At 27.4% G+C, this 13563-nt stretch overlaps 1 protein-coding gene across 9 annotated transcripts in view; it reads right to left on the reverse strand.

Annotated features, from left to right (window-relative positions):
- Positions 1-13563, reverse strand: part of mapk10 (mitogen-activated protein kinase 10) — a 93432-nt gene that overhangs the window by 13104 nt on the left and 66765 nt on the right. For 5 of the 9 annotated variants that reach the window (XM_073824837.1, XM_073824836.1, XM_073824841.1 and 2 more), the window contains 4 exons: positions 8973-9097; positions 6357-6380; positions 1886-1949; positions 1131-1208 (listed from right to left, as the gene is read on the reverse strand). In XM_073824837.1, the coding sequence (XP_073680938.1) occupies positions 1131-1208; positions 1886-1949; positions 6357-6380; positions 8973-9097 (291 nt within the window). Of the gene's footprint in view, positions 1-1102; positions 1209-1885; positions 1950-6356; positions 6381-8972; positions 9098-13563 lie in introns of all 9 variants that reach the window. The other 4 variants (XM_073824844.1, XM_073824843.1, XM_073824839.1 and 1 more) reach the window with 2 other exon arrangements.

The raw sequence follows: 13563 nt of genomic DNA on the forward strand, positions 1-13563 counted from the left end.
AAAAGTATCATATTTTTGGATACTTTGCATAAAACGGCAAAAAAATTACAGTTTAAAAGAGACAAAGCTTTTCAGGATATAAAATATTGGATGACAACAGTTGCTAAAATAGGATTGGTCAGTGACATCTTTAAGGCAGGGCTTAGCGAAGGGTCAAGTGTAACTCTTGAAGCGAAAAATAGGCGAAAATAAATACAGATAAAGTGCATTCTTAAAGATGCCGTAAGCATTCTGTTTAATATACACTGCCGTTAAAAAGTTTGCGATCAGTAAGATTTTTAATGTTTTTAAAGAAATTATTTCTGCTCATCAAGGCTGCATCATTTGATTAAAATCTGAAATATTATTGCAATTTAAAATAATGGTTTTCTATTTTAATATACTTTAAAGTCAGTGCATTTTTTCTTTTTTTTTTTCTTTTTTTGAAATAAATAAATACTTTCATTCAGCAGGATGTGTTAAATTGATAAAAAGTGATAGTAAAGACTTCTATTGTTAGGAAAATGCTGTTTTATTTTTTTCATCAAAGAATTCTTTAAAAAGTATCACAGAATAATAAATGGCTAATGAAAATTCAGCTTTGCATCACAGAAATCAATTATACTTTAAAGTTTATTAAAATAGAAAACGGTTATTTTAAACAATAATTCAGAATATTACTTTTTCTTTCTGTATTTATGATGAAATAAACTAAACTTTAATGAGCATAAAAGACTTCTTTTCTAAACAATAAAAAAAACATTAAAAACCTTACTGATCGCAAACTTTTGAACGGCAGTGTTTATACCTCAAATAAAAATAAAACCAATGTATTGTTAGCCAATCAGAAACACTCTATGCCTGTCAATCGCTGCGTGTCTTTGTGGGCGGGGTTTTACAGACTGGAAAACTGGCTGAAATCGCTTACAGCACCTTTAATTATTAAAAAGACTACAACAGACAACAGTTTCACCGTTACAGATTCAAAACTAGCACGTAATCACAGTCAAGACGTGTTCTGTTTGAGTCACACGGACGAGATGAGAGGGGGACAGGGACAAATGGAGCAGTCACAATGGGAGGGTTTCTCATAAACAGCTGAAATCACTTTAAATTGACTTACAGAAGCATAGCTTATGCACAGAGAGTACCTGAGGGAGAGGGCTGTCCCTTCACCACACCATTCTTTGTTCTCTCCTCGAAGTTCATCACCTCTTTATAGATGAGCTCTGAGCCAGAGAGACAGGGGTGGAGAAAAAGAGAGAGAAGAGCACATTCAGACTCAAAAACACTTAATTATTTGTTGAGACCAAGTGTATAAAGCAGTGTTGTTATTGTAAACTTTTATATATGTGACCCTGGACCACAAAACTTGAGACTGATACATTATCATAAATAAGCTTTCCATTGATGTATGGTTTGTTAGGATAGGACAATATTTGGCTGAGATACAACTATTTGAAAATCTGGAATCTGAGGGTGCAAAAAAATCTAAATATTGAGAAAATCGCCTTTAAAGTTGTCCAAATTAAGTTCTTAGCAATGCATATTACTAATCAAAAATTACGTTTCGATATATTTACGGTAGAAAATTGACTAAATATCGTCATGGAACATGATCTTTACTTAATATTACTAAACTAATCGTTTTTGCTATAAAGAAAAAATCTATAATTTTATGTAAAAATGTAAAAAGGTTTATTTGAGGTCTTGTTTCTAGTTTTAGCATCTGACAGAATCATTATCTCAGTTGAAGTATCTCAGTAACAACAGAAGTCGATGGAAAGTGGCCACCATGGTAGCAAAACAACTGCGTGTGAATGATTTACTGCTTCATCTCTTCATCTGTCTGTGGGCCGTGAGTTATGTCATGTCCACATGCAGAGAGCTCCAAATGAAGGCCTACCTTTCCATTCATCAATCGAGTGTTCCCTCTCATCTAGCTGTTTATCATAGATCTGTGGAGGAGGCTGAGACAGAGAGAGAGACAGGAACAAATTTAATCGTTACCCAGCATAGACATAAACACTGAGTGTCTTGTGGATAAACATGTCTTAAGAGTATCATTGCTTGAACTTAAAAGATTGGTTCACTTCCAGAATAAAAATTTCCTGATGATTTACCCACCCCCATGTGATTCAAGATGTTCAAGTCTTTCTTCAGTTGTAAAGAAATTAAGGCTCTTGAGGAAAACATTCCAGAATTTTCTCCATATAGTGGACTTCAATGGTGGCCAACGGGTTTCAATGCAGCTTCAAAGGCTCTACATGATCCCAGTCGAGGAATAAGGTTCTTGTCTAGTGAAATGATCAGCCAATTTCTAAAAATAATTACAATTTATATACTTTTTAACCACAAATGCTTGTCTTGCACTAGCTCTGCAATGTACGTGTGATTTCAAACATTATGGAATCACGTTGGAAAAGTCACATGGTTAGTTCTTCATCTGTGTCCTTCGGTTCAAAAAGGTAGGGTAGGGCAAAAAACTCTGTCTCATTTTCTCCTCTAACTTCAAAATTGTCATTGTAAAATGCGTTTGACTTTCTTTGCACATTTACTTTGAAAACACTGGGTTGGTACTTCCACCTACGTGACCTTTCCAATCTGATTATGCAGTTTGGGCTGGTGTAAGATGAGCATTTGTGGTTAAAAAGTATATAATTTTTGCTAGATAAGACCCTTATTCCTTGGCTGGGATTGTGTAGAGATCTTTCAAGATGCATTGAAACTGCAATTTGAACCTTCAACCCGTTGGCCACCATTGAAGTCCACTATATGGAGAAAAATATCTTACAATGTTTGCCTCAAAATCTTAATTGCTTTGCAACTGAAAATAGAAAGACATGAACATCTTGCATTACATGGTGGTGAGTAAATTATCAGGAAATTTTTCATTCTGGAAGTGAACTTATCCTTTAATCATAAATACAATCCTTTTACTATTACAAAATAACAGAAATACATGCTTTATTATGGAAGCCAGTTTCCACTGCGGAATTGAAAAAAAAATAAAAGTAATTGTGAATTTTTATCCTACAATTCAGACCTTTTATCTCTCAGAATTGCAAGATATAACCTTATAGTCAATTTTGAAATATAAACGTGCAATTCTAAGAAGAGGCCGGAATTGTGAGATTTAAACTCATATTTCCCTCAAAATTCCGAGTTTACATCTCTGAATTTAATTTTAGTTGTTTTCCACCACTTTTTCCTCAGAATTATATCTTGTAATTCTGATTTCATCTTATATATTTTTTTTTTTCTCCACAGAATTGTGAGATATAAACTGAATTGCGACGGAAAAAAATTCAAATTACCTTTTTTATTTTTTTATTCCATGGTTGAAATGGGCTTTCATACTTTATACATCAGGCAGTATATGTAGTTATACTTAAAATTATTTAATGAAGTCTAAATATAGCACATCTGCTCCTGCAGAGTCACTTATTTACAGGATTAGTTGACTTTCAGAAAAAAAAAATTACATATCATTTACTCACCTACTTGTCATCCAAGATGTTCATGTCTTTCTTTCGTCAGCCATAAAGAAATTATGCTGTTTGAGGAAAACATTTCAGGAATTGTCTCCATATAGTGGACTTCAATAGTGCCCGCAAGTTTGAACTTCCAAAATGCAGCTTAAATGCAGCTTCAAAGGGCTCTAAACGATCTCAGCTGAAGAAGAAGGGTCTTATCTAGCAAAACGATTGGTCATTTTTTAATATAAATTTATATTTATACACTTTTCAAACACAAATGCTCTTCTTGTCTAGCTCTGCGATGCACATGCACCAGGTTCAAGACAGTTAGGGTATGTCTAAAAACTCTTTTCTCATTTTCTTTTCCAACTTGAACATCGATGTAGGAAGATTTTAAAGTTGGAGAAGAAAATGAGATGGGAGTTTTTCGACATACCCTAGCTGTCTTGAACCTGGTGCATGTGCATCGCAGAGCTAGACAAGAAGAGCATTTGTGTTTGAAAAGTGTATAAATATAAATTTATTTAAAAAAATGACCAATCGATTCGCTAGATCAAACCCTTCTTTCTGGCCTGGGATTGTTTAGAGCCCTTTGAAGCTGCATTTAAACTGCATTTTGGAAGTTCAAACTCGTGGGCACCATTGAAGTCCACTATATGGAGAGAAATCCTGAAATGTTTTCCTCAAAAACATAATTTCTTTACGACTGAAGAAAGAAAGACACGAACATCTTGGATGACAAAGGGGTGAGTCAATTATCTGTACATTTCTGTTCTGGAAGTGAACTAATGCTTTTCATCTTGCATAAATCATTATCAGAAAACAGCACTACATATGAGGGGCAGACTTGTCATGTTAAAACATCTGGGTTAATAAGTTACATTACAGTGTTCACATTACAGTATAATGAGTAAATTACATTTGTCTGTCTATAACTAATAACATTTTAATGTAAAATAACAGGAACACTGTAATGTAACGTGTTACCACCACTTGCACATGCAGTTGACATGGTCAACAGTAAGGACTTAGTAAATAAGGACCAAACACCACCATTAGTAAGACAGAAAAGCAGAGAAAAGTCTGCTGTAAGGTTTTAGATTAAGACAGAGACATGAGACATGAGACTGTGTCTCACAACCTAGTGTGTAGTCTAGCTAGACAGCATTTTTCAGCAAACGGACACAATCAAATTAAACCTCAGCAGGGTTTTCATGCTTTCATGATTTAAATGTTTCTGTGTTGCTGCCAAAAATGTTGTCTAGACAGGCGACTTGCTAGGTTTTATTACAAGCCAGAGATAATCAGAATAAGAGATATAAACAGAAAAAGAGATTAAATGGCACTAAATGGAGTATTATGAGAAGACGGGGTCCCTTAACGCACAGTGAATCTGCAATATTAATATTTTGAGGTATATTAGTTTTATTTTATTACACAAAGCACACAGATGGGTTATTTCTACTGCCCTTCTATTGAGTTAATCTATCTTTAAGTAAACAAGCGAGTCTGTTTGTTTGTTCAGTCTGATTTTGTTAACAATAACTTAACATTTGATCATAATTTGGGGTCCCACTTGCTCAATTACATTATTTAAAGCAATAGTTCACCCAAAAATAAAAAAATTGGCATCATGTCCCTCCCAGACCCTCATTAAATTTTGTTTATTTATTTATTTATTTATTCATTAATTCATGTATGCAACTGTATAAAAATAATTGTACTGGTGTAATAATACAAGTATAATTTAAAATATTTATTATATTATTTTTTGTAATATTTTACTAAAAATAAACACTAAAAATGCAGAATTTAATAAATGTGCAAATTAAAACTAATTAATAAATATAAACAAACAAATGAATAAATAATAATTTTACTGGTGTAATATTATTAGTATAATTTATTATATTATATTATTATTTGTAATATTTTATGAACACTAAAAATGCTGAATTTAATAAATGTGCAAATTAAAACTAATTAATAATTATAAACAAACAAACAAATAAATAAATAATAAACAAATTATATATATAATATATATATATATAATATATAATTTTTTTGTTCGTTTGTATTTATTAATTATAAATCATATTATTTTGTTTGTTTGTTTAACTGTATAAAAATACTTTATTGGTGTAATATGGTAAGTATAATTTATATTTATAATTAGTAATCTTTTATGAATAATAAAATAGCATAATTTAAACAAAATGTGCAAATTAAAACAAACTAATAAATATGAACAAACAATAAATACATTTTTTGTGTGTGTTTATATTTAATAATTATAAATTATATTATTTAATGTATTTATTTATTTGTTTGTTTATGCAACTGTATAAAACTAATTGCACTGGTGTAATATGATAAGTATAAGTTAGAATATAATTTGCACTATTTTATGAATAGTAAAAAATTACCTTTGTATTTTTATCAAAAACATCTTAATTTGTGTTCCGAAGATGAACAAAAGTCTTAGGGCTTTGGAACGACATGAGGGTGAGTAATTAATGACAGAATATTTATTTTTGGGTGGACTGTCTCTTTAAAACTGAAACCACCAACTGAGGATTGTGGGAATTCAAGCTTTGCTTCTTTAAAAAAAGATTAAACCTCCTCAGAATTCGATAATATTTCTATGCTATTGCCTCTAAACGTTATTTGAATGCAGAATTGAAACTCATTATTCCTTTCATGCGTTCTACAAGATTAGTACACAATACAAACACACACAAATACACAGATATTCACACCCTACACAAACTGTGCTTATTTCAGCTCAGATTGTCTGTTTTTGAGTTCTAGACGTCAGTGTGTGTTATAAAGAGATCGGTGTGTGAGTGATTTGAGATGAGGAGGTTTCCTAAGTGTGGAATGGTCTTTATTTACCATAGATATCTGCTGATTCCTGGCCTTCATCAGAGAAAGAGAAACACCAGAGAGAAGGAGAAAAGAGTCACACTAATCATAACGATGCTCATGGGTTATAAAAACAAAACTGTTTGCTAAACTGTCAGATTAGTAATTTCGTGTCATATTTTGGTCAACAGAAAAGTGTACGTTCACATAAAATGACATCTGCTAATAGCTAAACACATATTTACAGACAATAAAGGCTAGTATTTTGTTACAGGCTTGTCTCTGTATGAAAACCAGACTCGTTGCGTCCTTGAAACCCCTTTGAAACAGTACAAACACAAAATTTAGACAAGAACAAGCTGTTTGTCTAAAGGGGACGTGTGAATAGAAGTCGAGGCAAATGCTTACTGAATGTTTATTAAGCTTCATCAAAGAACAGGACAACTTTCTGTTATTTTTACTCCTTTCTTGTGTCCTCTCAAGCTGATGAAGGTCCCCAGAATCAACCACGGACATTTACAAACTGAACAAATGCAACATTATAGAGTAAACCTAGCTAATACTCTATTGAGTTAATAAATATATAATAATATAATATAATATACTGTAAATTGCATCAAAGCATCCAGGTCTTATAATGAATGTTAATCAATATTTGACTAAAATAACATTGTTGTAGCCTGGATTATTTTTCACTGCATTAAATAAATAAATAAATAAATAAATATTTTTTCCTGTTTAATACTGTTTTAAAGCTTTAAAGCTGCTTTGACAATCTGTATTGTAAAAAAGCGCTATATAAAAATAAATAAATAGTTTTGTTTTTAAATAAATTAAAACATATGTTTAAAAATGACTAATTTAATTCATAACGATTTATAAATAATAAACAATACAAAATAATTTCATAATTAAATAATATTAATCTGAATAAAATTAGGAAAAAACAAAGTGTTCAGACAACTGTATAAAATAATTTTAATGGTGTAATATGGTAAGTAGAATTTGTAATATTTATCATTTGTAATATTTAGTAAATAATACAAAATGCATAATTCAATGTGTAAATTAACAAATGAATACACACAAAAACAAACAAACAAACAATAAGTTATATTTAATAAATATATAATTTGTTTATTTTTGCTTGTTTATATTTATTAATTATACAAACAATAAATAGTTATATATAATAATATCATTTATTTATGCTTGAAACTGTATAAAATAATTTACTTGGTGTATCATGGTATGTAGAATTTATAATATTTATCATTTTTAATATGTTGTGAGTAATAAAAATGCATATTTTAATTAATATGTGAATTAAAACAAATTAATAAATATAAGAAAAAATTAAAGCAAAAATAACAAATAAATACATTATATATAACAGATATATAATTTATTATTTTTGTTTGTTTATTTTTATTAATTATAATATATAATATTTTGGTAATTCAATAATTAATTATTTTATTTATTTATTGACTTATTTATTTATACACGCAACTGTATAAAAATAATTTTACTGGTGTAATAAGTATAATTTATAATTATTGTTATATTATATTATTATTTGTAATATTTTATGAACACAAAAAATGAAAAAAATGCAGAATTTAATAAATTAATAAATATAAACAAACAAACAAATAAACTATATATGATAAATATATTTCTTATTTTTGTTTGTTTATATTTACTAATTATAAATCATACTATTTTATTTATTTATTTGTTCATTTGTTTGTTTACACAACTGTATAAAATACTTTTGTAATATGGTATAATTAATAATATTTATCATTTGTAATATTTCTGAATAATAAAAATTGCATAATTTAATAAATGAGCAAATTAAAACAAATTAATAAATATAAACAAACAATTTTTTTATATTTATTCATTATAAATTATAATATTATTTATTTACTTGTTTATTTATTTATTTGTTTGCTTATGCAGCTGTATAAAAATAATTTTATTGGTGTAATATGCTAAGCATAATTTAGAATATTTAACATTTCTAATATTTTATGAATAGTAAAAAATGCATAATTTAATAAATGTGTAAATTAAAACAAATTAATAAATATAAACAAACAATAAATCAATCAACCAATTCTATATAATATCTGAATAAATATAAACAAAAATACAATATATGCATAAAATTATTTATAAAAATGTTTATAAATATATAACTTTTTTTGTTTGTTTACATTTATTTATTTATTTACTTAATCAATTTTCATTTTAAAAACTGCTTCTAAAATGCTTTTTTTTTTAATTCAGACTTGGTGTGAATAGGCCTGTGATCATATCGACTGGTACCTATTTATACTGCTATGCACTGCATAACAATAAGCTATATATTTTTTCTCACACCTATCTAATCAGTTGTAAGTGATGGAGCACATACCATGTAGAAAAAGCATAACAGATGAATCAAAATACTGAATATGGCCAAACTTTAACACGGTAGGCCTCAGTATATAAAAGGCATGCGGTGGGCAGTCTTTAATTAGCTCTAGCAGTAGTGTGGACATAGCTGAGAGGCTGCCAAATCAGAATAAACAGGTGACAGATGGCCGCAGGCGCACTAATCGATAGCGCTGAGAGAATTAGGAGAACTGAACTCACTGCCTCCACTTCGGCCGGGTCGTACCACACGTTGATATAGGGGTGCTGCAGGGCCTCGTCCACTGATATCCGCTTGGCGGGATCAATGATCAACATCTTAGACAGCAGGTCTCTGGCCTGACTAGCTGTAAAACATAAAACAACACAGTTATTTAATATATATATATATATATATATATATAATCTAGTCACATTTCTATTTGAAAGAAGTCTCTTATGCTCACCAAGGCTACATTTATTTGATCAAAAACACAGTAAAAATTGTAATATTGTCAAATATTATTACAATTTGAATTGAACATTGTTCTGAATATATTGTCAAATTTAATTTATTTCTGTGACTCAAAGCTAAACTTTTTTACCATCAGACTTCAGTATCACATGATCCTTTATATGTATTAATTATAAATTGTATTTATTTATTTATTCATTCATGCATGCAACTGTATTTAATTATTTTTATTGGTGTAAAATTGTATTGTAATTTTGTCAAATTTATTGAATTTATAATAATAATTTCTGCAATATTTTATGAACACAGAAAAATGCATAATTTACTAAATAAGCAAATTAAAATTAAATAAACAAACAATAACTTATAAATAATAAATGTACTTTAATATTAAATATAGTTTATATTTATTATATACATTATAATTTATAATTATAATTTTATAATTTTATTTTATTTATATTTTATCAATTTTATTTATTTGTTTATTTATGCATGCAACTGTATACAAATTATTTTATTTGTGCAATATGGTAAGCATGATATATAATATTTATAATTTTTAATCTATTTAGTGAACAATAAAAATGCATAATTGAATAAATGTGTAAAAACTAATTAATACATATAAACAAACAAACAATAAATAAATACATATAGAATTTATTCATTTTAGTTTGTATATATTTACTAATTATTAATAATATTTGTTTATTTATTTATTCAACTATGTATTTATATTTATCAAATAAATATGAACAAACAAGAAATACATAAATAAATTCTATATAACAAATATAGTTTATAAACATATACATGAAAAATAAATAAAATGTAATAATAAAATTAAACTGAAATCACAACTAGTCAAAAAATGTTAATTAATTAAAATGCATGAAAATAACTGAAATAAAAAACATTAAATTACAAAATGACAAATGTAATTAAATTCTAAAATAAAATACACAAACTGAAAGCATAAATAGTACAAAAATGCACTAAATAAAATATAAAATAAAATAACAAAATATAATTAAAAAAATGACTAAATGAAACAAATCAATAAACAAAAAAAAAATAATAATTTATTTTGTTTGTACATATGTATATATTTATTCATCAAATAAATATGAACAAACAAACAAGAAATACATCAACAAATAAATTATATATAACAAATAAATAATTTATAAACCTATCATCAGAGCTTTTTATTTTAAAGAAGCCTCTTAAGCTCACAGGGCTACATTTATTTGATCAAAAATACAGTAAAAATACTAATATGAAACTGAAACAAACTGAAATCAAATAGTTAAAAAATGCACTAAATTGAAATAAAATAAAAAAAATGGAATAATAAAACTAAACTGAAATCACAACTAGTCAAAGAAATGTTCATTAAAATGCATGAAAATAATTTAAATAAAATAACATTAAATTACAAAATGACAAAAGAAATCAAATTAAATTCTAAAATAAAACAAACGCAAACTGAAAGCATAAATAGTACAAAAATGCACTAAAATAAAATAAAATGACAAAATGAAACAAAACAATAAACAAACAAGCAATAAATAAACAAATGCATTATATATAATAAATATATAATTTATTTATTTTTGTTTGTATATATTACTAATTATAAATAATAATATTTTATTTATTTATTTTAATAAGCAATATATTTATCATTTATCAAACAATATGAACAAACAAACAAGAAATATAATAATATATAGTTTATAAATATATAATCAGAGCTTTTTATTTAAAAGAAGTCTCTTATGCTCATCAAGGCTACATTTATTTGATCAAAAATACAGTAAAAATGCTAATACTGTGAAATATTACAATTTTAAAGAACATTGTTCTATGTGAATATACTGTAAAATGTAATTTATTCCTGTGATTCAAAGCTGATAATGCTGTTTAAGAAACATTATTATTATCTATGTTGAAACAGTGTTTGCTGCTTAATATTTGATTTCAGATGTTGAAAGAATTTAGTGCAAATATATCACAAATCAGACACCACAATCTTTATATTTCATCCTCTATTTCTTTGCAAGGGCACTGAAAGCATCACACTCTCTTTTCCTGCTTGTCTTTCCTCAAGCTCTCACCTTTCCTTTCCACCTCTGTACGCTCTCTGATTCCCTCACTTTCTTGCTCTATAAATAGCCGGGTAAAGTCAGACCCTTCCTCTCTCTCCTCTCTCCACAGCATCATTCCATCTCTCCATTCTCTCTGCCACCGGCTGGACCACTTCAAAATGGCCGACACAGAATTTTGCAGATCTGTAAAGGCTGACACTCTCTCTCTCTCTCTCTCTCTCTCTCTCGACTTTCAATATCAATTTGTCATGTGAACGTGTTTAATAAACATGACAGAAACTGTCCATTTATTTTGGCTAAGCGTTTGCAGACTAAGTAAAAACGTTGAACACAAATCGTCAAAAGTTCAAATGTACAAATATAATAAAATGCCATGAAATAAAATGAAAATACAATAAAATTAAATTAAGGCAAAATAAAAACTCAAACTAAATGGAATCACAAACAGTTAAGCATTACATAAAATGACGTAATAAAATGACAAATGACACAATGACAAAATAAAATTGTGCAAATAAAATTACTAAATGAAATGACAAAATTAAACTACATAAAATTAAACTGAAATCACAAAAAATAAAATTAATTAAAATGCACAAAAATAACTGATATAAAATTTGATTAAATTACAAAATGACAAATGAAATCAAATTAAATTATAAAAATAAAAAACACAAACTGAAATCATAAATAGTACAAAAATGAACTACAATAAAATAAAATGACTAAATTAAATGACATAAAATAAAACAAAATTAAATAAATAAAATTAAACCAAAACAAAAACTTAAAAAAAAAATTACATTAAATTACAAAATGACAAATGAAATCAAATTAAATTAAATTATAAAATAAATGCAAATTAAAATCATAGTTAATAAAACAACTAAATGAAATGACATAAAATAAAACAAAATAATTAAATAATAAAACTAAAACTGAAATTTAAAAAAATTAAAATTATTAAAATGCACAGAAATTATTTGACACTAAATTACAAAATAAAATAAAATGACTAAATGAAGAGAAAAAATGAAACAAAATTAAATTAAATAATAAATTTAAACTGAAACAAACTAAAATCACAAAATTGATTAAAATGCACAAAAATGACAAAATGACAAAAAAATTACACTAAATGCCAAAATGACAAATACAATTTAATTAAATTATAAACTAAAACAAACACAAACTGAAATTATAAATAGTAAAAAAAATGCACAAAATTAAAATTATAAAATAATATAAAATAAAATAACTAAATGAGAAGACATAAAATGAAACAAAATAAATTAAATTAAATTAAAATGGAACAAACTGAAATCACAAAAAAATTTAAATGCACAAAAAAAGGACAAATGAAATCAAATTAAATTATAAAATACAACAAACACACACTGAAAACAAAATTCTCAATAAATAAATAAATAAAATTAAATAATACAAAATTAAATAAAAAATGTGGTCTCTTGGTTTTGGTCTTTGTGGACCACTACACTGCCCAGTTTGGATGTCTCACTTATCTCACACACCCAGAACAGTTGATGAATCCTCGATTAACTGATGAGTTGAATCAGCAAGTCCTCAAAAATATGCAGTGCGATGGTGCACAGGGTGTGTAACTGAGAAGCACATGTGCTGCTTTCTCTCTTCTCCAGCACAGTGTGACAGACAGAGCTTTAGCTGCTGTACCTGATAGCAGGGGGTCCTCCAGCTTCACAATCACACTCACATCCGTCATATCTCACCCAGACAATTAACAGTCACACCGACACCACAGAGTCTAATCAGCACTGCCTTATATTCCTCTTTGTTTCCCAAACTGTAGAAAATTCAGGATATGCCTGTGATGTCTGTTCACTGAGAATAAACTCCACCACGCAATTTTCATATCAAAAGCTCATGAATTTCCTCCGCTTTCCCCTGAAGAACAACTATGGCTCTGAGCACAATTTAAGAAATGTCTCTTAATTTAGCTAATGGGAAGAAAATTGCTGCCTGATTTATGCAGGCAAACCATGGTAAATAACAAAAGGAGATGAATTAAAGAGAAATTATTAATGTTCACCTCATTTGATTAATTTTTTAAATGATCATAGTAGTATTTTAGAGTTAATCTCACATAGAAATTGCTTAATAATTGTACTCTATAATTAAAATAATATATTTTTTTCCACATGAAAGTATCTTTTTAATATTACAATAGGTTAGAATAAAATAAATTGTTATACACAAAATATAAAAC

The sequence above is a fragment of the Garra rufa genome, chromosome 19, assembly GCF_049309525.1.
Source record: "Garra rufa chromosome 19, GarRuf1.0, whole genome shotgun sequence".
NCBI classification, from domain to species: Eukaryota; Metazoa; Chordata; class Actinopteri; order Cypriniformes; family Cyprinidae; genus Garra; species Garra rufa.